Source organism: Colius striatus, chromosome 3 (assembly GCF_028858725.1).
Source record: "Colius striatus isolate bColStr4 chromosome 3, bColStr4.1.hap1, whole genome shotgun sequence".
NCBI lineage: Eukaryota > Metazoa > Chordata > Aves > Coliiformes > Coliidae > Colius > Colius striatus.
In genome coordinates, this window is record NC_084761.1 from 32,088,070 (window position 1) to 32,114,832 (window position 26,763).

At 40.0% G+C, this 26,763-nt stretch overlaps 1 protein-coding gene across 1 annotated transcript; it reads right to left on the bottom strand.

The window, feature by feature from the left end:
- Positions 1 to 879: 879 nt before the first annotated feature.
- Positions 880 to 25,344, bottom strand: MGARP (mitochondria localized glutamic acid rich protein). The gene is made up of 7 exons (XM_061993970.1): positions 25,180 to 25,344; positions 23,339 to 23,442; positions 22,215 to 22,317; positions 17,528 to 17,752; positions 3,413 to 3,598; positions 2,701 to 2,749; positions 880 to 958 (listed from the first exon to the last, which is right to left on the bottom strand). The coding sequence occupies exons 1-6, from the start codon at positions 25,262 to 25,264 to the stop codon at positions 2,703 to 2,705; spliced, it is 750 nt and encodes a 249-aa protein (XP_061849954.1). The 5' UTR covers positions 25,265 to 25,344; the 3' UTR covers positions 880 to 958; positions 2,701 to 2,702.
- Positions 25,345 to 26,763: the final 1,419 nt, after the last annotated feature.

Genomic DNA, 26,763 nt, shown 5'->3' on the forward strand with positions numbered 1-26,763 from the left:
TCCACAGGGCTTTTTCTGGCCATCTGCAAGCACACAGAGGAGCTTTGCCAGAGCCTAAATTGCTCACGGTTGTAGGAGAGAGTTCTTTCTCCTCCACGTTTGAAAGGTTTCAAACCTCTTGCTGCACACCACTGCTAAGACAGAACAACACAGGAAGGCTACAGCAAATTTGAAAAGGGATTGGTGGGTACAGGGTCTGGCACCCCCAAGGTAGGAGCCACCACTTTGATCAACAATGCTAACTTCAGCTGGTATTCCTTTGATATTCACCCTATAAAGTACCTATCGCTACTACTTACAAACAGGTTTGTTCTAAAAGAAGGAACCTAAAAAATATTTACTCCTGGATATTATTGTTCAAGGAAGGGTAGCATCTTGTATGCAGGGGGAAAATTGTATCTTTTACAACCTGATGTTCTATGCTTACAATAGCAAATCCAAACTTAGGAGCAAGCAAGGTTGTTTTTTTCCCCATGACCCAATTTAAAAATATTGGCAGGTATTTTTTATAAGATTTTCACTTAGTTAAAACATTTTACTTACATATTAGCATGGAATGTTACAATGGTATCATTATGCACTATGGTTTGGACCAAAAGTAAGAAACAACGAGACAACGAAGACCTAGAAGGAGTTCACCTGACATGGTTTCAGTTAAGTCTACTGCTTCTCTTAGCACGTGTGTTTCTGACATGCTGAGTGGTGCTTTGGTAGTTATTATTGGGTGCTACTTTCTAAAACAGAGGTGTTAATCACAGAAGCATCTCTCTAGTCAATTTAAATCTTATTGGGTTGTCTGTTGAGCCTTGAATACTGGTCCTAATGAGCAGTGTGTGGTATGACAAACTGCACAATTTCTTATGTCTCCAAGGAAGAGTATGAGGTTTCACACAGGAATCAACTGGTTGAGTGCCACAAAGATGTCCATTAATCTTTTCAAGAGCTTCAGCACTGTTTACTAGGGAAAAGAAGAATATGGTTTAGAGGAAAGAACAATAAATTACATTTAGCTACTGACTTGATTCATCCCAGGTCTTTTTTCCTTGCAAACTTTCAAAGCACACTATGAATTTGACTACAGGTTACCAGTGAAGTGAATTACAGCATGTAAACTGCTCATAAATCATGCTTGTGTGATGGCTCATGAAAACATGTTCTGCTACCACCACCAAACCCAACAATTTCAAGGAACCCCTTGTCCCCAGCTGTGTTGCTCAGGAATGAATGAATTCCCTGACATGCTGGCGATGTTCCACAAAGCCTTACTTCTACAAATAGTTACTTGCTTAAATTTAAGCTTAAAGTAAACCAATTGTGTTTGCTGAGATTACTGATATAAGTAGCTTCATAGGAGTGTAAGTCTGGGGCCAACAGCCACACACAGTAGAACTGCCATACTCTGAAAAGAAAGGGGAACAATGGCATATTCTTACTCGGGCATGCTCTCAGCATCAACTCAAGGCTTCATCAGAGGATTTCATCCATTACTATTACTTCTGTCCCTTCACAAAAATAATTAGTGTGGTTTTTTTTTTTAAGTGAACAGGATAGTAATTTGATTCTCACATCAATGTTCATTGGAATTTTTTTTTCTTTTAATTCCCCACCAAAATATGATTTGTTTTAATGCAAATTGAAAGTTAAGGTTCGGACCCTAAAGTGTTTAAAATCAAAACATACCTAAAACTGAAAAATTAGTTCCTTCCTAACTGGGAATATATTGTGGCTCTTGATTTGTAAACTGTAAAAAGTCAGCCTGGCTTTCAAGCCAGCCACAATCTTCCAGCACAAAGTAGTAAAATGGTTTAAAAACCATTTTTCTTCCCCTCTGCCCCCCAACAAGATTGAATTAGAATGTAGAGACACTTTTTGTAACCCTGTGATGCTATATACATAAAAGACTTTTTGGATTTTTAGTCAAAAAGAGCCCAAGTACTTTAAGAAGAATTCAGTGAACATGTGTTCTGGTAGCAGATTCATCTGGTTTTCACCTATTTTCACTTTTTTCCATCAAAAGTGCTTCCTACAGCATGCCTTCTCTCCCACTTTCACCCCTTTCATTTACCATCTCTGCCTTCATTAATTGAAATGGATATATTGGGTATTTGTTGTCTAAATTAAAACCTGGAATAATAAAGCAACAGTTTTTTAGGGTTGCAAGATGTTTACAAGGTAAAACAGAGATTCCTGACTATTGTTCTCTCTTTATCACTACATTTATATGTCCCACAGTGGAAAGAATTTCTTGGTAACTACTTTTTTTGGATGTGGTATCTTCAGGTGCTATTAGCTTTCATTCTGAGCAAAAATAACAGTTTTGAGAGGCACGCTCTTGCAGCTCTTCTGCACATCTCACCTACGTTCATGAAATATCTGTTCTCCTTCATGCTGTTATTCCTACTGAAACACAAAAATTCAGCTGGTAGAGGAACACGTCTTCCACTAGCACCGGGACAACTGGCATAGAAAAGTTTTGCTCCCTTCCCTCTAAAAGATGCCAGCAATTGTTCCCAAATAATAATAAATACTTCAATTAAGTTTTTTTTGTTGGTTTTTTTTTTTGCAGTGTACTTGTTGGGAGCAGAAATACAAATTCACCATCTGAGCACATGTGCAGATGTACCACATGCTGCAATTGCCACTAACAGAAAACAAAAACGTAAAGAACAGGAAACCACACACTGCAATTGTACTGTGTACCTTTAGGGCTCCTTAGTAACTTCTTCAGGTGTCTCTTCCTCCACAGAAACTGAAAAGGGAGACAAATCACCAATGAGAAAAACCAGAAACAACTTATTCGATGATAAATGGTCAAGTAAGTTGTTTTCTTTAATCCAAGGAGCCTTTTGGACTAAAGGGATACAACTTGCAGTCTATTAAGGATACAGACATTTTTACTTTTAGCTTTTTAGTTCTAATTGTAAAGGAGTTTAGAGGCCAAACTTCTAAACTCTTTTGAAAAATCTCCACAGTGATGATCTTAACACACATTTTTCTTTGCATTGAAGTCTATCATTCAACTTCAATATAAGATTGTACATAGATTCATTGAAACACTGCGAGGTTTGGAAATGTCACATGCTCTGTATTTTTCTTTATAGCAATGTAATTTCAGAAAATTCTATCTTTCAAATCAAGTCATATGTTGAAAAAGTGTGTTATGTGCAGCACAAGGGAGAATTTCTTGGTCTTAACAAACTTTACACTAAGCACTACAGCCCCGCAATGCAACTTAGCAATACCTATTTCTACTGCATGGCACATAAATTCAAAAGTAAATGTTATGCTAAGGCTGTGATGCCAAACACAGTCATCACTAACAGCCATGCTGTGTCAGTGGAGCTCTGCATGCTTTGCAGCCAGTTCAATGCAAAAAGCCATTAGTGCTTTTCAGAGACAAAACATTTCAGACCCAGCTGCACTCTTGCACCTTCTGAAATTTGCCCCGATTCCTCAACATCAACGTCCTGGCTCCTTGAGGATGTGTCAGAAATCTCTTGAGCTTCTGAGGCTTCTGAAGCTACTCCTTCCTTGACACTATCTAAGTTTTCCTCATGGGCAGAAGAAGCTGCAACATCCAAGACTTCACTCATAGTTTCTATGAATCAAATTAGAGAGATAATTGTCTTATCTTGTCTTTCCATTCAGTGGTGTAAATGGGGATGAGAGGTTAAGGCTCATATAGCATGAAGTACCTGCCTAACATACACGTTTGAAGTAACTGAAGGTGACAGGATCTATCAGATTATTAATTTTTACCACGCAAATAAAAGTGGAATTCCAGGGAAAGCCTGATTCTTCCCAGCTCTGGGGCAGAAAACTATAACCATGAGCTATTTTCATGTCTTTAGATGCATCTTTAGGTAAGTATTCTCTAACATGTATGTTCTCTTGCAGATACTTTCATTTTATTTTCTGATTTCTGCCAAACTACTAATGACATGCAAGATACTAATGGTAAAGTTTCCACAGAAATAATCCTAGTCTGACTAACACCATAGGACACTACATGTACACTCCACATAACCTCGCAAACATGGGTAGTTTTAATATAGAAACACCCTAACATCAAGCTGGAGGTGCAGGTTGCAGTTCCAGTGTAGCACAGTTGCCAATTGGCCATTATTCAATATCCCTTCTCAAGGATAAAGCAATCTATCTGTATAAAAAGTCTGTAAGAGGTAACACGTCTATGTACTGGTACGCTCCACAGGGAGACTGAGCACATCATCCAGCAGTTACATGGTAAATTTTACCTGAGTAAACTCTCTCTCACCACTTTCTTCTAACCTTCCTGTTGGAGGTCTCCACCATCACACACCTTACCCGCTCAGCCAGATAAGGTGTGCGGGGACTTTGTGGTTACCAACTGGGTCCTGTACTAAGCTACATGTAGCTACATGTAGCTAACTAAACAGCTTCATTGGCAGTTTACTAAACACAATAAATAGGAGTTTTGTAGAGCTAGCATCCCATGCTTTTGCCCAAATATCAGCTTGCAGCTATTTAAACACAGCATATTCTGAACATCAGCTATTTCACATTATTCTGCAGAATACTGACTAAACTCTGAAGCAGTAAGAAAAAAAAAAGGGAATGGCTACCTTTGTCTTTATAGGGAACAGCTATGCAAGAAAAATAGTACATTTGGAATTCAAGATGTTAGATATTTTACAGCTAGCATAATTTGATGTAACGAAACACATTTGCTAGGTTAACAAGTTGCTAGTTCTACCACCAAATGTTCAGTTTATATTATGAAAACCTTGCTCTCTGGCTTATAGTATTTCATCATGATAATTTCTGTTTCTGTCTTGTGATGTTTCAGTGTATTGTGAGGTTGTTTTTTTTTCACTAAGAAGGGTGGATCAGTAGGCAAGAAGCAACATGGTCTTTCCTGCTTTTTAATAAAACCCCGTTTCCTTTGAATGGCAATTGTGATTGCTTGTCACCTACTGGAATACCTGCCTTGAAAACAAATGTTAACACTTATACTGAACAGTTTATCTCTGGTCTAAAGTATTCTTTATGGCCATCAGAAAGAAAATCTGCTGCAACAAAATATGGATTCTTCCCAACAGGCCCAACCAGGTCTCTGCAGGGTAGCTGTCACTCCCTAAAATACAAAGGGCTTTGTTATGACAGGTATTGTGTTTTTGAAAACCTACGTCTGTACATATAAGTAATTGTCCTTGGCTACTGCAGAAAACTCCAGGTGGTTCTTTTATTCAATTAGCTTTTGCATCCATTCCTTGAGCACACATGGCTACAGTTTCATAGGAGCCCTCTTCCCAGTGAAGTGCTCTTTTTGAGAAGACTGAGATGGCTGCAGGCATGGCAGCTTGCACTGGGTTGTTATCCCTACCTTAAGATGTTATCTCCAGCAAAGATTCAGACTGGCCCATGAAGATAATTTTTGTATCATTTCTTTGACCTCTTGCAACTACAGCAAGCTATCCAAGTATTTATTGGTGCTTTAAGCATCATGAAAATAAGAACCAGTCTATAACCAAGTTATCTTGTGTATTAATCTGACATACTGAAACAAATCTTGGTGTACTTGGTGGTGGTTTGTACACAGCTCTGTCTTGGAACAAACACTCTCTATCCTGCTCACAAGGTCAACACATTTTCCTCAGGCCTAGGAAATTGCTGTGATCCCAGGGCAACACCAAATGAATTTCAGAATCAGGACTGCCCCATGGTCCCTTCTCTGTGGGGAACATCAGGCACACTGTCCAAGTCCCTCACATCCTCTCCTCCCAATCAGGTGGTAGCACAATGCATTACAACATTTTGCATTTCCTATTTTTTTCAGTAGAGCTTAATCTCTCAGTTGTTCCACATAAATCCTGCAGTAATGCCCTATTTTAGTCCATGCCTGGTACATAAACCTCGGAAGAAGGATTTTACTTTTCTGTCTGTTCAATTACTGCAAAGTTGATAATAAGCCCACCATGAAACGCTGCAGAAATAAACAGATGTAACTGAAATAACTTAAAACTTTTGCTAGTTCAAATAGTAAAAAAATTAAGCTTATTTCTTTCAAAATTGAGTTGTGGAGGAGTTATAGCATCTTAACTGGTTCTGTGTTGTTTTCTGAATGATGACCAGTCTGAAATTCCAGAGTCCCCATATTTCCTTGTGCAGCAATGACTATGACCCATTTTCTCTGTTTATGCCAGTTTCTTTCAATTTCTACAGGCTTTACTAATCAAAATAATCTGCATCATGCAACTGCTTCTCTGCAATGAGGACACGTGGTAAGTAAATGCTATTTGTATTATGTTAGCTCCTGAATGCTCAGCTGCTTCATTCTCAGTATTGCACCATTCTACTGCAGCTCCTTAGCATCTTTAACAAAACACCCACTTGCAGAGTACTGGTCAAATTGGGCTCAGTCAAATGATGATTCACCCTGACCCATACAATTTCAACTCTGCCAAAAAGGGAACTGTTCTGGTTTTTTAAAGTTTCTTTTTAGAGTCACAAAAGTGGGGCTGTTTCAGGTTTTTTTTCTTAATAGCATATGAGGGGGAAACCCACATCATCCATCAATAGTGCTGGATTTAAACGGTTTCACTGTTTCACTGAATATTTAGTGTCACGTGTCCCCCCCATCTATTGTTATACTGGTAGCAAAATCTCAACCTTTATGTATAACATGGGTTGTTTCTTTTGAAAAATTCATATTCATTTTTCTTATGCTTCTTCACCAGGCATTTGTTAATTGTAAGTTTTCCCCTGGAATAAGCAGTTAAACCCCAGTACCAGTGGCTCCAATTTTCTTCTGTATTTGCTAGGCACTTCTATACGCTATTGCACGTACAGATCTGAATCGGGAGCTTCTCTTTCTTGTGACTTCAACAAAAGAAAACATAAAAGAACTTCAAGCCTCAGAGAAATCAAACTAATAACTGTAAGCAAGTGATTAGGCTTTGCATATTGCATCAACAGCTGTTCTGAAAGCATTCAATGGGATTCTAATGGCCCAGGGACTCTGAGGACAAACGTCCTTAGGCTACTTAGATTCCTGACATATTTCCACTATGGAACCATCAGGACATAACTCAACATCTTTGTAACATCCATTGCTTACATGTAACGCTGAACCCTAACAAACATATCACCTGCTTCTGCCCAGGATAACTGTATGCACTCTCAAGTGGTCTTCAGCTCCTCTGCTTTACGAGATAACCATTTTGAGAAGAAATACATCCATATAAATTGTGCATGCAAGAACAGAACATGGCTGGGCAAACACAGCAGCACATTACATATGCACCAAACACAATACCAAACCACTGTTATGAAAACACATCTGGTTTGAGTTGAGTAAATACAGAAAAGGAAATTGATTTTACAGACAAAAGGAAATTAAGTTTTTGGTTTAAAACTTTTAAAATATATATATATAAAAACGAGGCAGCACATCAGGAAGTTCCAGTAGAATGTCAGCATGATATCCAACAACTAGTTCCACCTAGAAATGTAATTTTTAGGAAACTATCCCTATCATTTCAGCTTGATAAAAAGGTGTTTCCTGTATAAAGCAGTTTTTCCTGCAGTCTTTAAAGACATAATTTTTACTCTTACAAGTGCTACAGTTGCAGCACTGAGTATGCTGGACGCTACATTTCTGTGCATTCACAGCAGAACAGAAAAGAGCCCAAAATCCAGGGTGCTTCTGCATCCTCATGATGGTCAATTGAATTGTCTGAATATTAGTCAGCTCAGCATTCCCTCAGCAGAAGAGAGAAGCACAATAAGCACGGCCAATGTGACTGACTCATCTTTGCTCCAGCTAATAGTAAAAAATACCCCCCTCACATACACAGATTGATTTTTATCACACTGATAATAATAATAAAAAACCCATCACAAACCCCCAGGCACATGGATTCAAAACCCAGATCCTACTGCTTCCATAGCCTCTTCCCCCAAAGCTTTCAAGCTTTTAAACCAGGCTTTCTTGGGGGAGTTTGGTGCAGAATCAGCCTGGATTTTTGTCTGTGATGCAAAACTCTAGACCAAAATTAAACCAGCTGACATTGGCTGTCATGTCCTGCTGCCTGGGATATGATAAGCTATAGGATGATCGTGAAGCAAGCAAGTGAAAGGGAGGTCAGGAGACAATGGAGTGGGCACTGATGATAAGTGGAACCTGAAGTCTGCCACGGACTTGTTTCTTGCAGTGTCAGGCTTTAGCGTTCAGTGCTCATAAAGTTGGATTTTCCAAGCTGTATTTCATACCACACACCGTGTGTGAAAGCTTACGAAGCAAACTACCAATTGTCCAATACCTATGTGTAATTTCATGTTGGCTTTCATTGACCACAACTCCTGAAGAAAGGTACAAGATGTATGAGATCAAGGAGAAGACAAAGAAACAAATAGCTGACTTCTTAACTCTAAACATCTATAATCATGTTGACGTTGCCAAAAGGAGTAAAGACAAGTCAAGAGTGCAAAGTTCCACTCCTCCATCTAAGCCAGCTTGAACTATTCTGGCAGGAAAGGCACCTACCCTTTGTTACAACACTGAGATTGCTTTGATTTAATTCTGCTAATTTAAATTACTGCTTTAAAGCTTAGAGTAACCCTTGAAAAAAATCAGCCATTTTAATCTGAGGGTTAGGTCTTCACACTCCCACTAAAGTAGCACCTAGGAAGCAACTAACTGTTGAGAAAATAAATAAATAAAACAAGAAAGAAATTATGCTAAAAAGGAAAGAATTGCTTTCTTCTTCCTCAGGCAGGCAAAGCTCTTTAATTTGTGACAGAAATACACCCCTCCCTCAACCTGTAAAAAGAGAGGAAGCTGACTCTCACAGAACAATATTAAAAGAAGGAAGAGTCAAAATATTTTTAAAAGTCCTGGGGCATTCTTGGAATTCATAATTTCACTCCTACAGCAAAAGTTTTACCACCTTTTGCCAGTCAACTCAGCACCACTGCGAATGTTCTCCTTGTTTAGAGTGCTTTTCCATTATCAATACCACTTTATACTCATACGAACAGTCTGTAGACATAACTAAACTAACTTGTATATTATATTTTACAATTTTACTGGACTTTAAATTAAGCTTTTACCTTGTATTTTTAGGTGGCTTTGTAAGTACATTTTCCTTATTTAGAATGTATACAGAAAAGACGGCTGTTCCAGATTTTAAAATGAAAGCTATATTCCTTTTTTAACTTCCTTGAGGAGACGTGGGGATTCTCCCCAAGATGGGATTTTCATAACAAGAGCATACAAAACAACCACAGGACTTCTCTGGGCTAAAGCCTGTATTTTTTTCCCCCAGTTTTGCATTTCCCTACTAATATATTTTAAGCTATCCTATTTTATCCTAATACTAATCCTTTGTTTTAAAAGTTATTATTTCCAGTTAGAAAAAACAACAAAAAAAACCTGAGTGGGCACTGGTTTCCTGTACTTTTTAAAGATTTTTAAAAATAACACTTTTCTGAGTGAAGCATTTCACTTAGAGCAGTATCCTTTGTATCATGAATTGGGTTTTTTCAAGCTGTCAGTATGAGGCTGCTGTCTGTAACACGTTACGTCAGGTCCAATTACTTTAAAAGAAAAATCTTTGCAGAAGAATTTGGCTTTATTAAGCTGAAATAATACAAGTTAGCCAGCATAATACAAATGGAATCTGCCTGGAGTGCACAAACCAAAGCTGGAGTACAAAATAAGGTTTTGATATTTCAAACTGCCTATAACATATCCAATGTCACACAACTAATTCCAAAGGAAAAAAAAGCCAAACTGAACTGTGAAAACAGAAGTGATATTTAATTTACAGTCTTTTAGAGAACATCTCATACTAGAATGTGATACTTTCGTTTATATAAAGCTTCCCTTCAGTAAGGTCCACTGAGGGACTCAGAACATTCCCAGAAATGTTAGGATAGGTAGAGAAAAAAAATCCCGATTCCTTCTCATAAAGACCCACTAATGGAAAACCGACTGGAGTAGAATTCACTTTAAGAGAGTTAAATTCTGCCAGGTTTGAAAGTAATTCAAGAATGTATTTGAGAGACTACAAAATAGAGCACAAGAGGCAGGAGTACCTGGTTCCCTCAGATCTAATCCAGTGGAGAACACAGCAGTAGCAGAAGGGAGTGAGATTCCTTTTAAGACCATCTTAATATACTTTGCTTCCATCATCAGCTTTAAAGAAAATGGAAAAGATTCAACACTGGCTTTTTTTCTAAATCCCGAGGTGGTGGTGACAGCTGAGGTACTCTTCCTTTCTTTCATCAGAAGCCACCTGCCAGTGGGCTCAGCACATCTTCCCTCAGCTTACTGGGGCTCAAATTACCACCAGCCACATTTGGGAAATCACAATCACTGAGTCAGTTTGGGACAAAATAGGCAAAACTATGTATATGTCCCTGAAAAGCAAGAATGTGCTTCAGGTTTCATTGGCCAGGAAGACACAAGGAGCTCAGCAGCAGAGAGGGCTCGCTGATACCCACCAGGAACATCCCAAGCACCAGGAATGTCACTTGGGACTATTTGAAATGCTCTCTCTCTGCTCATTGGCATTTTATTCAGTGACTATTTAAGATTATAACCTGCTACAGTAAGTTTTCCATCTATTTGGGAAGCAAAAAACACTTAACATGCAAACATTGGGCTTAAAAAGGGAAAAAATCTGCTGGATGGTTAATCACAGACCAACGCCTCTCTCTGACACTGTGCATTCAGCACAAAAAAAAACTCCAACAACCACCTCTCAGCTCTATATGCTAAACCAAATCAGTGACCTAACAATTGCTTAGAAAGACACTGATTATTTTTCTGTATGGTCTGTTCCTCAAATGCACAAGACAGGAAATAGTGTCTGGCAACTGCCCAAGCCCACGTTGCTCTCAAGAAATGGTTTGTGGAACTTCCCTGGCCCTGCCATCCCTGTTCAGCCATGGCATGAAGGCTGCCTTAGCCTTCCCTCCCAAGCGATACCCAGCTAGAGCCCAAAGGCATCGATGGTTTTCTCCCTTTGGCGTTTCACACATTCCATAAATTAAACCTGAACCAGATGCTCAGAGCCCAAGGTCTTTGAGAAAATGATGAACCAAGGAAGGCTGGGATTTCTAACAATCCTGCCACTATAAAAATATGATGGCTTTTTCTCTTTACAAGTCATCCACAACTAATACTGATAAAAATCCATGAAGTCCAGCTGGAAGCTCAAACCATGGTGTTACTAAGCATATTTTTAAGAAGAAAAAAAACCCTCCTCGCTCCATACAACAAGAAACTTCATTCAACCAAACATTTCACGAGTTGGTTGTGCCTAATGTAGGTCACTAGTTCCTAAGAAAAGCCTCATTAGATCATACTAATGACCAGAAGGCTCACGGAAAAAATGTTCAGAGATGCCTGTAATGATCAGAATAAAAACATAAATTGCATACCACATTAATCCAGAGTAGTTTATAATACCTCATATAATTTCAATTACATACATTTATATCCTGTAACAAGGATTTGTAGCAATGAGAAGCAATTCACATTATGGTTGGTTGGTTGGTTGTTTTAAACATCTGTCCACTAACTGGAACGGATCATGAGGAAAACTAGTGCAAGAAGAGCATATAAGAGCATAAAATTAGTGCAAAAACTGCATAAACAGCATATGTGAGAATGCACCAGTAATTTGATCTATGAACTCTTTAAGAAGTTTTTAAAAAATCGGCTGGTTAGGCATTTTCTTTAACATTCTTCATACAAAGTAATGCACCAAGTTTTACACACAGACATTGTTTTCAAAGAAGCAACTGAAGTTCAGGATGGTGGTTTTTGAAAAGGATGTTTCCTTCTGAGAAACACTGTCCCAAAACTAATATAAAAATCCCCATCTTTACCATTCTGGTTTGAACTGCCACCACAAGAGAACAGAAAGGAGTCCCTGTTGCCACTTTCTCTAAAGTAGGACAATAAGTATTATACTGCATGACATACTTAGTGAAATACTTTCAAGTAACACAGGTAAAAGTAAATGCTAACTTTTTATTGACCAAATTCTTGCTTTCCAGTTTAAAGACATTAAGTCATTTCAGATATTTTTTTTTAAGTCTTGACAGTGAACTACAAATATTTCATTAGTAAAACACAGTAATTTTCCTTTTTCTCCTTAATATTGACAATCATTTAGGCATTACTTATGTCACTTTACCATCTTTAATCCTTTTTTTTGAGAAGCTACTTGTCCCCATGTTCCATAATAGACAAATGGGAAGACAGTTATTTCATACAATTCTCATCCACCTGTTTGCACTTTTAGCTATGAAGTTCTAGAGTCTTTTCCATTTTACTGGAATCTTCCCAGTTCAGTGCAAGCTGTAAAATTCTCTTTTCAGCTAAGTTCACCAAAACCAATCATCTCTCTCTCCATCTACCAACTTGTGTCCTCAAACGCTCACAACTTTTACAGAAGTATTTCCCACATATTTTCCACATTTCCACATTACAGAGATTCCCCAGTTAGCTGATTCATCTACAAGCTCTGTTTTCTGAAGGAAAAACAGAAGGAAGAGAGATGAGACTAGTGGCCTGTGTATGGCAATTGGAAAGACGCAAGATAAATGCAGCAGTCCAAGGGACAGACAAAGAAAGTGATAAATGTGAACCACAAATACCCAACAGAAGTTCTACAGATATGGACACTTCCCTAGTAGGATAATATTCACATAATTCACCTTTCTAGGACTAATTTAGCAAGCTTAGTCTACCACAATGAAGAGGAAAAAATCTTCTAAAAGGAGATTCAGAATAGAAAACTTTTATTAGAGTTGGCAATACAGATTTTTTCAGATATGAACACTTTCCTTGATTCTGTTTTCTGTTACACTAATCTATACCTAGAGACCCATTTAGTGCCATCACCTTGTGCATATGAAAATGGCAGATAATAGGTCATTAAGAGATACTTCCAAGCTATAGAAGTCTCAATGTCATTGAGAAGACGAAAAAAACCCCAATGCAGCTAGTTTCACTAGGCCCAACTGTGAACAAGTGCACTTGGGATAAGGTCTGTTCAGCACCATCCACACTGCATCTTACCCTGACACCTAAGGCTGTAAAGACCTGTATGTTGCACAGCTTTTCCTTCTTCTGCCAACTCACACAAACAAATGCCTAGAAGGATGTTTTCATTCTGCAGAGCAATGATATTCTGAAAGCCTCTGAATAAGTACGAGCAGTTGCAAATTACTTTCAGGACTTTCCAGCAATCTTCAAAATACTCCCAGTGGCAGAGTGTTTGAATACAAAGAGTTTGGTAACTACCAAGCAAAAACAATGTACGCTGATCACATTGGGTGGTTTTGTCTGCCTGGCATCATTGTGTGACTAGCTCAGCAAAAATCCTGTCCAGTGCAGCCTGTATTTTTTTCTCCAGGCTGCAGACAACTGACATTGTAATACCATTCAAAACTGAACATGGAAAACACTGGCATATTCACACACTAATCCTCCACAAACCTACTCACTAAAATGGTGCTTGAAACAACAGAGAAGAGATCATGTCTTTCAATACTTAGGAAAACAGAAAAGAACCTATGCTATAGAAGTCAGGAGTTCCAGAAAACATGGTTTGGGGCTAATTGCTTTTGTTATTCCAGTCCAGAATGCCAAAATCTCAAACCTCAATACCAGAGTTGGAAAAAAGTTTATAGTGGCAATCCAAAAACTTAAAGTCATAGATGCAATAGCACTGCCTAATCCAAATAGGAGCTTGCCAAACTGTGCATTCTATAGAATTTGTTCTATCTGATGAAAAATTCATCTTCATTTATGGTATCCATACAGAGTACACTAGAACAACAGCAGGAAACTTATCATCAGGCAGTAACCAAGAGTGACAGCCCAAGTAATAAAAATGTATAGAAAAGTAGAATTTAGAGGATGAGAAAGCCTTGAGAACAGAGAAACTACTTTTTTTTGGCAATAGCATTTCACAGAATTCCAGACACCAGTAATAGGTTGTACTTTGATTAAATTGAGGTGAGGAAGAAATTCCAGCCAGATAGAATCATAATTAATTTTCTAACAAAGAAATTACCCTGATTAAGTACAAAGTACCTACCTCCAGGTTATGGGTTTTTTGGTTTGAGCACTGGATATTAGGAGTTTCCTTCCTGAAAGGGTTGTCAGGCACTGGAATGGGCTGCCCAAGGAGGTGGTGGAGTCCTGTCCCTGGAGGTGTTTAAGAGACGGGTGGATGTTGCACTTAGGGAAATGGTTGATAGGGCTGGGAATAAGCCTGGACTCGATGATCTTAAAGGCCTCTTCCAGATGAAATGATTCTATGATTCTATTCATGTTATCTGTATGTATACATATGCATGTATACAGGAGGGGGAGACAAACGTCCACTGACACCTTGCACTTCCAAACGTATTACAGAAAGCCTTACAGATTAAAAGAAACAATTGCATTTGAAAAAGCAGAGGTTTACTGATGATGATAAAAAATACTTGTGCTATTATCTGCAGAAGTAACATCAAAATACCAAGAAAACTAATAAAAGTTATTTAAATAAGCATTCATGTTCAAAGTAACCCTGCCATTTCCCTGGGCAGTTCAGAAAGAAATATCCTTCTCTACCTCAGTAAAGATGTAGGTAAACTTTTTTCCCCTTTCTAAATGAAGAGAACACAAACCATAAATATAGTTAAATACCAAATTGAAAGATATTTCCAAAAGGATTTTAATTATAGTAATTTCTTTAAAAACACAAAATAGCTGTTGACCACAGATAAACATTGTGATGCATAGAAAGCTGAAAAGTTTTGAATAAAAGTAACACCTGTTTACATTTGAAGAATTATGCCAATGGAAACTAAGGATACTAGTTTAAGCCTGTGCGTGCAAGACCACATGCTGCTTGTTAAACCCTTTGGGTGGTCCACAGCCAGAGGCCCTGTAATTTCTTCTGAGATCCGAAGGAAGAAGGGAGGGAAGAAGCACTTCAGGGTTGTGCTGCTCTCCTGCAGATGGGGCCTGGAGGGAAGGAGCAGCCTCCTGAAGGTGGCCCAGGGGCAGGAAGCCTCCTCAGCCTTTCAGGGCAGGTCTCAGGTTACGCTGCAATCACAGGGGACTTTGTCCTTGCATGAACTGCCTGTGAGATCCATAGGGTTCATCTTGACTTAGGCACACCTCTTACTAACAGTTATTTACAATAGTCTTCACTGGTGACCAGTGGCATGGGAGTCCTCAGAGGCAAGTTTTAACATTCCAGAAACATCAAAGACATCAAGCAATGCTACACGGGGGAGAACACTCCCTTGCTTTAGAAACTGAGGGTAAGTACAACTTCTGCTGCTTGACACAAAATGCTTTAGCTAATACGTGATATCATGACTAGAGGCTGGAAAAAAGATGGCTGAAACAACATGCAGAAGTTTCTCAACAATTTTATATCCCACACGTTCTTTTCTACCAGCTTTACCACACGGCAAAGAATAACCAGTGCACCAAGATTTGACAGAAGGCATATGAAATGACCCTCAGAATCCCACATAAATAGCAGCTAAGAAAAGTGTTGTTCTAGAGCTGTTTTCTTCATTAAGTATGTTGCCAGAGAAAACAGATCTATGATCAGTAATTTCCAAGTATTCACTTCCAGTCAACACCAGCAGTACTCAAGTTAGAAGACATATTTCCTTATAGAAAATACTGGCCACCAGCTACACGAAGTCATCATGTCTTGGATTAGATCTCCAGACTTAATTCACTTACACACAACATTTCTCATGGAAGATCGTAGCTGATTCCTCATCAATAGAATGGGAGGAATATTCACCACAATCCTGCCCTACCAAACAGTCAACAAATATTCCTAGATAAGAATTGTGAAAGCAATATGCAACCCCTTCTAGATACAAACAAGTGCCCACTCCTTACACTGAAATTTTGCAGTGGCTCTTTAGAGCAACAGAGTTAAAGACTGCAAGACATTTTAAAACATCTTAAATCTCTTTAACAGCTCTAATTCCCTAACCTTAATACATACCAGACTACTTCCTTTCTAAATTAAATTGTATAAAGATTCCACAGCAATGGAATATTTTAAGGCTCTAGGTATTTTAGCTACTGCCCTATAAATATTTTTATATGTAAACAGTCACTACAAATATACTTCCTTGCACTTTTTAGTAGCTATATTACTTTTAGCAGATTGGACCAAGTAATGTAGTGAAATGTTAATTGTAATGAATTGTTTTGCAGCCAAGCACAGGAGCTATTTGCACACAAATTAAAACCCCACTCATACCTAGACCTTTCAAAGGAGTCAGACACTGGAAGTGCTGCACCATTTCTCAAGTTTATTTGTTAAAAAGACAATTTAGATGCACCCACTTCTCACTGGAGTAACCAAAGAAAAAGGCAAGAACAATTCTGCAATCTGCTAGTACATTTCAAGGTACTATGGTAACCTCCCACAAACTAGCAGTCAGAATACTTTTAATCTTAGTTTGACCTATGTTTTAGATTATCCTATCAAGTAAATGTTTGTTTTTGCAAAACAAGTCAAAACACAATCGTGCAGTAAAGATTCCACCTTTAAATCAAGTTGAAAACTGCTTTAGTGGTTTTCATATTTGCTACAACCGTCCTGTTGTCTTCCCTTCCAAAGCAAGAATTAGAGTGAGGTTTCTCTTTCACGATGGGCTGGCAAGTTTTGTTGCTGGTTTGGTTTGGGGTTTTTTGGTTTTTACTGAAGACACCACATGCAAATGCTTCCTGCTTTCCTATCAACTGAGAAATTGCCACTGCTTTATGTGTGTCCCTTCCAACTTTAGCTGAACAAATGAAGAGGTGAGAGGATAAGCCACTGCTCTATCCTCACAGGCTAGGAGTGAAAAAAAAAAAAAAAGATTAAAAAATGTTGCATTTTAAAGTGTTTTTTTTAAAAGCACGGTACACAAAATATTTCAAACACCTTGACAGTTCAAAATACTGAATATGTAGCTGCTAAATTTATTTGGATGTTTAGTATTATTTTGACATTTTATTGAATTTTTAAAATTTTTAGCCTAGTATATCCTTAAAACTGAGATCATGATAATATTTTGGTGGCTATGGAAGACTCTGTTGAACTTTCATTGACAACAACTACAGTTAGTGTAAATATCTTAGGAACAGACAGTGAAATAAAGTGCTTGTATTCCTTAAGCAGCTCCTAGGAACTGGGGTACTGAAACAACTGTTTAAATGATCACATGACAAAAGATCTTAAAAGAAAATAAATGGAAGGTGGTGGCAAAACAGACTTGTCCTTCTAGTAGTTTTAGACAGTAAGTCTGTGGTAGGTGCAGTGTATTTTTAGAGACACTGACTGAATAAACTGAATTACCTCGTGCTCATGATATATCAAGGTAACACCTGAATTAGTTTTCACTGCAGGACAAACTCCATTAGGAATACTGGTTTGTTCTTAACGTTCTGTAATGAGGCAGTTTTAAAACCCACAGCACACACACATAAAACCCGCATTTGTAAGTTAACCTTGCACTGCAGCAGCTTCTGAATTAGCAGCAGCTTCCGAATTAGCAGCAGCTTCCTGCTGTGCTTCCTCCACAGCAGGGGATGCATCTGGAGCACTCTCCCCTCCAGTTTCTGGGGATACCTCAGCACCCTCATCCTGTGCTGCAGGTCCAGCAGCAGCTACTGCAGCAGCCTCTTCTGTGGCTGTCTCTGCTTCAGTGGCTCCAGCCGCCTCCTCTTCGTCACCTTTTAAGGATTTATTTAATACAATAAAGAGAGTAAAGTGCATGCATGCAACACAAATTCACCAACTACTTTTTACCATCATCCTCATTTAAATGTAAAATGCAAAGCTAAGTTTTGGGATCAGGATTGACAAACAAAGTCAAGAAATCATTCATTAGTTCCCCCATGTTGTCTAATGAGGAACAAAAAAAGATGTTTACAAGATGAGGAAACCATATTCTTAATTACCGAGTTTCATAACTGCTTCAGTGTAATAAGAAAAGAAACTGTGGCTTAAAGCAAGTGCCTGTAAGAGATGGGAGTGCGGGGAAGGGTGAAAAAAGACCCCAACAAGTGCTGCTCCAAACCCACTTTGCTCAAAGGGACAGTGGTGATGCACTTGCAGGTGCCAGAAGGAGCAGGATTCTTGCCCTGTTTGTACTCAACAGTGGAATTACCACACTAGGAATAAGACGTTTGCTACCAAACCCAGAAGCTTCCACCAGGCTCACAGCTTAGAAGCACTGCAAGTCCAGATCTGCCCTCAGTTTGTGGAGGGCTGCTTGAGGTGGCTAACTTGGCTGGCAATAGTTGCAATAATGCCAAGCCCAACAAGTGATTAGTTTTCAGATGAGTTCAGTGCCACTTAGCTCTACACAGGAACTCTTGGTATCCCTGGTTGCCTTGCTTGCTTTAAAGCTATTTTGAGCACTCAAGCAGGAAAGGTAAGGTCTGTGGAGCAGAATAAACCAGGGGATCCTTACTGAAAGTAGATGTCCAGAAGCAAGAAAGTCACTTGCTCATTTGATGTGGTCAGCATTCACTTTACTGGACATATGACCACTTAAAATTGACCATTTTCTTTTCAAAAGTCCCTTAAAGACTTTTCCACGCTGCTGGTGGCTGGAGTCTTTAGAATCTGAAAAACCCAGTATTACCCAGTCATGCATTACTTCAAACTCAGCTGAAACAAGTGTTAAAAACTAACACCACAAAGCAACACAGATGCACAATCACCAAGCAAACTAATGCACTAAGACCAAGTTAACAAACAAATGTTATATACCACGTGTTCATTGCAAGTTTACCACTAGAACCAACTCACCATGTGAAAAAATAGAACTGGAAATAAAGTTTGTAATACGGTGTAAACCAAGTGAGAATAGAAAGACCTTAAAGAGACATAGTCAGAATGCATTTTATTCTTTTACATCTGTTTAAAAACTGAACAGATCAATTTTAATTCTTGGTTTTCTTCTGCTCATGCAAGCCTATCTTTTTGTGTTCAGATTTCAACACAAGTCTGTTCTGGGCTCATTAAAAATCAAAGCCTTGTATCAGGCAATCTGATCATGTCCCTTTAAGAGAATGCTATATTAAAAAAAAATCCTAAATCAATTACACAAAAAACAGACTAACAGCCAAGCTCAGCATTCAGTACACTTTATTGGACAGTCAAATAGAGAGTGCATTCATTCAGAACAGCCAGCTTCTCAGTCTCAGAACTGCCTTCTACAAAGCAGGTTCAGTAATAAGCTCAATATGGTTTGGCCTTGCAAACACAGGTAGTTCTTTTAAGTCTCACAAGTATGGAGTTTTACAAGAGAAGGTATAAAGTCATCGCAAGGTAGGCTGCAAGGTACGCAATGGTGAACGACTGTCCTTTGTTTGTATTTAACTTCCTCGGGTTTGGAAAGAGATTTCCCTTGTATTTTAGTCTGGAAAGTGTAAAAGCAGAGTATATATTAGAAAGATTGAATCAGCTTGCAACAAGTTAAAAAAAAAAAGTCATTTCTAAAAAAAAAAGGAGGAAATCAGGAACAAATTTAAAGGAGACACATGCAAATAGAAGACAAAACTCAGCATTTGCTAAATAAGCAAGTAGAATGTTCTGCAAGGCAAACATCATTTTACAGTTCAAATGATGTCCCAGATGTCCTACTGCCACTCAGGTCACGCTTCTGCCAGGGACTGGTTTAAATCCCTCCCTAAATTTGAGAGTAGCTTTCAGTAAAGAAGAGCTACAGAAAATTTGCTCTTAAATCTTTTTTCTATATGTTCGATTTCACTATTTAAAGTATCATTAAATATCATTTCAAGCCTCTAATAAACAGACAAGCCTATAACAGTATTCTATTGTTTCTCTCGTTTTGACAGCCTTGTTAGCTACATGCAGTTTTTTGTAACGGACACTTTGGGCTTGGACACAAGGGAAGAATTCTCCTTGGGATAAGAAACTATGAAAATCATTTATATCAGGAGAGACCCTGTCTGATCATCTGCTCCCTGGTATTAAGTTCTTCCAGCTAGAAAGTTCTGCTCTTACCCTAGGACATGTAGCAAATATGCCACGAATGTCCTGCTTGGCATGCTGCTTTCCTATCCACCACTTCATATGGTTACCAGGACTCGTTCTAGCTTATTTTAAGCTTGATTTTATGTGACCCTAAAAAACATTAGATAACTTTGAGAACAGAATTTTTAATCATTCTTATCAGTAATGCTTACTGTGTAAAAGCATAAGGACTAACATTCTAGAGGCTGTGTGGAGAAAGAAGCTGCAGTGGCACTTCTGGGAAAAGCAATACCAGTCTGTGACAAGATACACACGAAAATGTGGCTATGTAGGGAACAGGAAAAAGAGAGGAAAAGAGCAATGTTACTTTTTTTGAGAAAGCGCACAGAGGATTCAATAGGAAAAGTAAGAACAGAAACCTCTTTGGTGAGGATACAGTTGGGAACCAAGGAGGATTTGAAAAAGAGCTGATTCAACAGTGATTTTGTATACTGCAAAGTGAAATTAGCTACCCAGAAGTCCAACTGAAAACTGGGCTGAGCATTTATTCAGAAGGCCAATATTGAAAATAATGTAGGAAACAAATTTCAACTGTTTTCATTGTATGGCCTTAGGAATGTTTTGGACTTCTTACTAATAATAATGGAGGCAGCAATCCTCTGCCATTGTTATGACATTAATACAAGTGACTAAGCAGTACAAGGCACCGATTATGGGATGTCTGGAGAGTATCCAAAGAGAGAATTAAGTAAGTTACAGAGCACTGAGTACTCTTATCCCAGGTATGGCCTTCAGTGGGTCAACAGTACCACTGACGCTGTGAGAATCCCACACAAACATTTTAGTAGACTAGGGTTGAAACTCAGTACCTTGCAGGAGTGAACCTTAAGAGAAAATAAGGAATACATTGACATCCTTTTGAGTGCCCAGGAAGGTTTGCTTCATGCTTTCACATCTACCATAGTCTTCTGACTATCTTAGTCAGAATGTAACGAATGTAAGCCTTGTTTCTCCCCCAAACAGCAGACGAGTAGATCACTAAGAGTAAATAACTACTTTGACCCTGGTTAGACTTTTTTTTTAATTTTAGGGACAAGGAAAGATTGCATTAAAATTGTGGCTGAATCCTCAGCATTTAAAGAATTAAGTTTAAAAAACACATTGCTTCCAGCTGCTTAAGATATAAGAAACTAAGGTGTTTGCCATTTTAAATCTTGAAATCTGTAAATCTGAAGTTCTAAAACTAAAGGATGTGATGTGGAACTTAGAGACTAAGAGCTTCATAATTTTAGAGGCAGATAATGCAAAGCATGTTCTCACATTGAAAACAGAATTTAAACTCAGCATACTTCATTAGAATCTATTCTTGTGTGCATGCAAATAGATTAAATCAATTCTCTAGGTGTCATCATCAGAAAAGATAAGGAAGAGCTTTAAGTACTATGGCTTCATTATTTATTTTAAAAATAACAATTAAATAATAAAACAAAGGTCCTTAAAATGTATTTTTTTTTCTAATTGCTTTACCTAGCAAGGCCACGCTTGCCACAGTTTGATCTTTCATATTAATGCCACCGTTAACATTAATTGATGTAGACGGAGACAACATTCCATTACAAGTATTTGAACTAACACGGTCTAATTATTTAAGCATGAAGAGCTAAGTAAGGATTTGCCATACATTTAGGTGGTGTCTGCTTTTCATCTAATCCAAAATTCAAAAGGACAAAACCAAAGTTGTGGAAAAAGTAGAATATTTTTTTAGAAAACTGTGTTCCCTGATGGCTCGTGGCCTGGATCCAAACTGTTGATTAAAAAAAAGATGTTTTCTCCTTCCCCTCCAACAAACAAAAGAACAAAACTGATTTTGACAGCATTGTGCATTTAGTCAAGTTCCATTAAGCTTTCAGTAAATGAAATGCAATACCCAATGTACAATTAATGGTTCACACATCAACTCTTTCCATCCAAAGATCACAGGCCAGATGCACCACCTAAACATTAAGTCAATTCCCAAAATTTGTGCAGTAGCTTTGTAACAGAACACTGCACAACCACCTTTGTCTTTACTCCCACTCAGAGAGGTCAGACAAGGACTTGGACAGGGTTAAAGCCCGATTAGACAATCTAGAAACCTGTCCCAGATCCTTGCATACCCAGGGAACAAGTGAAAAGAGCTCAACTCACCCCTGCTTGACCAAGGTTTGCCTTTCCGCCCTTCAGCTCTCTCATGGAGAATATTCATATGGTCAATATAGTTGCTGCGGGATGAACTGACCGTTCTGTAGGCCTGAAAGGAAATGATACCTAAACTTATTGCTACATCCCTAGAGTTACCAAACAAAAAGAGGAGAGAGGGAGAGAAGGGGTTTTAAGCAAGCGCTACTACTCATCTTAAATATGTCACATTAACATATTCATACATTTCATATTTCCCCATTGTTAGAAAGTAAATATAATATACTGTGCAGCTTTCAAAGGGCTGAAGTGTATCAGGATTAGACAAAGTATTTTACCAGTCAATTATAGTCAGATGACTTTTTGCGATAACTATAGAAAAAAGGTGACCACGAGATAAACTGTTATTCCTCCAGACATGCAGTCACACAAGTTTCATATTTTGAACAAGTAGAAGCTACTTACCATTGAAGAGGATTATTCTGTGGGAGAGGAATGTGGGATGTGCTAGGCACTATCTCAAATCTTGGGGGTGGGGGGAAGAAAGCTATGAAATGGAGGCTTTAGGGATGTGAAGCACAATCTGAGACTTACATGCAGGGAAGAGAATCATTACCAAAAAGCTTGAAAAAGTTGATTTACAAAACTTCAAGTAGTAAAAAAGTAGTTTACAAAACTTTAACACGCTTTTTCTAAGTTAATAATGTTCTTATCTTTGTGCCTCAGTTAACAAGTTCATAATCTTCCCCTTGCTGCTTCAGACAGCTTACTTCACACCTGTCTTGCCCACTTTGGGATATTCTTAATGTTTGTGGTTGACAAGAAGAGGCAAGGGGTTAAAGGCAGATGCCTTACTCCACCTTTGGGCACACTCATTTCACATACTTTTAAATCAGTTTTCCACTAAGAATAACAACAGTGCTAGATACCAAAGCCACAGTAACAAAGGCTAGCAATAGGCATTCAGTCCTCTAGTTTTCTTCAACGGATTTTTAAGTTAGATTGTATTTAATTGTATGCTACAACATCCACATTCTATTGACAGTTTGCATCTTGACAATGTTAACCCAGAACACACCTTGCACACCATGCCAACTCAAAAAGCACAAACAGCTCCACTCTCAAACACTTACATAAAATAAAATACCAAGAGAAGCAGCACCAGCAAGGAGATAGTAAATCATGTTCTCTCCAGAAGAGCCAGGAACACTCCCAGATGACATCTGGCGAAGAGGTGCTAAAAAAACCATTATTGAAACTGCTGTAAAGTGCTGCTAAAATACAATCACAAAGTAGAATGCCAGAACGTGAACTTTGTATGGGAAAGGATAACTTTAAAAGATGTGACAAATCAGAGAGGTACAGCTCAGCAATGTGTAGTATAACTGAGTAATGCTGAGCATGGTGCCTAACTGAATGAGGTACTTGGTTGAGTTCTTCCTAAGACATTTTCTGTGAAGTAGGCTGTGTGACTACCAGCTTCCAGGTAGTGGATACAGTCTGTGGAGACTAAGGAACTACGTAAAGAATGTTTAAAAAAAAAAAGGACCGTAAAAACGTTTCTGTGCAAGGTATATAAAAGATCAAATCTGTCCTTATACAGTCTTGCTACAGTCATAATCAGCAGAGGTAACAAACCCTCTTCAATGTAATAACAGAGCATTTCAAGAAACAGCCATTTCCTTTGAACTTTCATTCTTTCTCAAATAGATTGCTGACATATAAGATACGTGCCCATAACCTGTAACCCTAAGTACTGGCCAACAGGGCAAATGGGCAGGATTGCACAATTTTATCCCTGACCAAATACATATTCACTGTAACAGCAGTGTTAGACATTTATTTTTGTTTACTGTTTCGTTAGTTTTGATGCTTGCTACAGCCTCAGATTCTTCTGTATCTATTAAAAAGAGCTCCATGAAAAATGCATGCAATTCTGTCGGCCAACAAAGCTTTCAGACAAATTTCATGGCTTCATCTCAGATAAGAAATGCCTCATTGAAAAGGTGCTTATGAAACATAAAATGGCTCCAAGCATTGCAATCAGTAGCTGCAAAAATAGTCTCAATCTCAAAATACAGCCACCGTGTGCCAGATTATGTTTAGCATCATCTGTCTCATGACACACTTTTCAGACTCTTCTTCAACAATCAGGTGTCCTGATAGATCCTCTTACATTTACATGTCTGTTCTGTAGGAGTTTCTCATGAACACCTTCTTCTCAGAGGCTGCACATTATAGGTAGAAGAATGCTCAGCGAGCCTGCAATCATTCAACACGGCCGGAAGATTTCCTTTGCTAGTGGTTACACAACTCCTGATCCACCAAGTACCATGGCTGCCACACACCAGGCTGATTCACGCTTCCTCCCGGTGCCAACAGACCCCCGAGGAAACCACTGCTTCGAGTACCCACCGAAGGGGTCTTTTTTAATCCTTTATTTCTTTTGTTGAGGGAGTGGACGTGAGGACAGCGGCCGCCCCCTCGCTGAGACACGGGGCTTACACCTGCCCGCCACCGAGCCTGCTTCCATAGAGCGGGGCGGGGAACACACGGCCCGCACCGCAGCCGCTCCTCTCAAGGGCGAACGGCCCAGCGGAACATGATCCCGTCCCGCGGGAGCAGGGGCTCACCGCCGGAATGCGGCGGAGGCTTCAAAGCAGCCGGCCGGCCCGTTCCCAGCGGCGGTGGGCTGTCGTACCCGGCTCCCCCCCCGTCCGCCCCCTCACACGGCGGGCCGCCGCGGCTGAACGCTGTCACCCGCCGCGCCGACGGCCGCCCCTCACGCCGCACCTGCCCGCCCCCACTGCCCTCGGCCCGCGCGACCTTCGCTCGTCCCTGCCGGCCGCGCAAAGGCGGCGGCGCGTCACCCGCCCCGACTCGTCCCGTCCCGACCCGCCCCGCGCGTCCTCTCCCGCTGTCCCGGTGACCTCTACCCGAACGCAGGTCGAGCTCCGCAGAGCATCCCGCGTACCACGCTGCTTGAGGCGGCTGGCAGCAGAGGGAGCCCTGCTCAGGCGACAGGCCAGCGCCTGCGAGGCGACCCTGCAGAGATTCATGGCGGCGGGAGCCGGGGAGCGGAGCGAGTGCCTCGAGCTGCCTGACAGCGCGGGACTGCGACCGCGGCAGAAGACACTGATCCGCCCGCCTCCCTGCGCTGCGCGAGGGCGCGGCCACGGCTCGAAGGCGGGCCCGGCCCCAGCCCCGCCCCCAGGCCACCTGCCGGCGCACCTGCGGGCCGCCCCGGCCAGGGCTCGGGCCGCGAGGGCGCGAAACTCCTTCCCAGAGCTCAAGGAAGGACGCCGACCACTACCAGGCCGCGTACCGCCGCCCAAACCGCGGCTGAGAAATGACACATGGCGACGGCCTTCACCGTCCAGACTACAGCACAGGGGCTGAACACTCTCAAAAGACCCAGGATATGAAGAAAGACCCATGCATTTACCTAGCAGGGGGCAGGGAGGGAGAGACAGTGAGGAGCATGCTATTTTAGTAAAACAGTAATAAGTCCTCCAAGAGTGTCCCTCTGCCAGCCCTCCCCAGGAAAAAGATGTGAGGAAATCACCTAAATGTACAGCAAAGGACAGTCAGGTAAAACATAAGAACAAAGCAGTTCAAGGAAAACAATAAAAACACTTGACAAGGCAAGTCACCACTGTGGGATCACAGGAGCTGCTGAAGTCACAGGCATCTCTGGGGCAGAGCTGTGCTTCTCACACTGTTAGACAGTTACCTGATTACATGTCCTTTCTCTACACCTAGCTTTGATGTTCCCTTGATGATGAATTAACATCATATTTTGCCCGTTGTCATTATCCCTCTTTTTTGTCCTTGGTCCTTGACTGACCTTGATGTGTGAAGAGCATCATGTTCATACATGTTCAGAAGCAGCATTCGCACCGACACCAGGTGTGCAGCCTCATCGCTGATGCTGTGGGCACCCTTCAGGCTGCACACAATTCCAAAAATGCAGATGGAAGGAAGGCTGGCCTCTCCTCCCTGACATAGGCACCAGCCTTGGGTAAGGCACCACACATGCTCACCTCTACTGCCCTGAACTGGCACCATCCTCCCTGCCACCAACTGTGGTGCTTACAGGGAATAGATCTACAGGAAATTGCAAGGTATGGCTCTGTGAGTAGCTCAAGAGCTGTCAGACTGAAAAGCAGTTGTGCCCGAGAGAACCAATGCAATAGTCACTAAGGAAGTGACAAGCTAGTGAGTAGCAGGTCAGTTAAACAGTCTGAGATTCAAGCTTGAGCTTTCATCCAGCCTTTCCGACACAGAAAATGTATTTCAACTTCACGTGCTGTAGCAAAAACAAAGCAAACTTCCTGGCAAGGAAAAATAATTAACATCCACAATAGAATTTAAAGACTGGCCACCTCCAGTCACTGTGTTCCCTCACAAGGCTTCACTTCTGCTCTAGGGAAAACAAGCAAACAAACCAACCAATCCATCCACCCAGACCACAAAAGACAGAAGAATAGCACTTGAAGAACTCAATAAAACTGGCAAATAAACGTGTAATTTACTTATAGCATCTCCAAGCCAATAG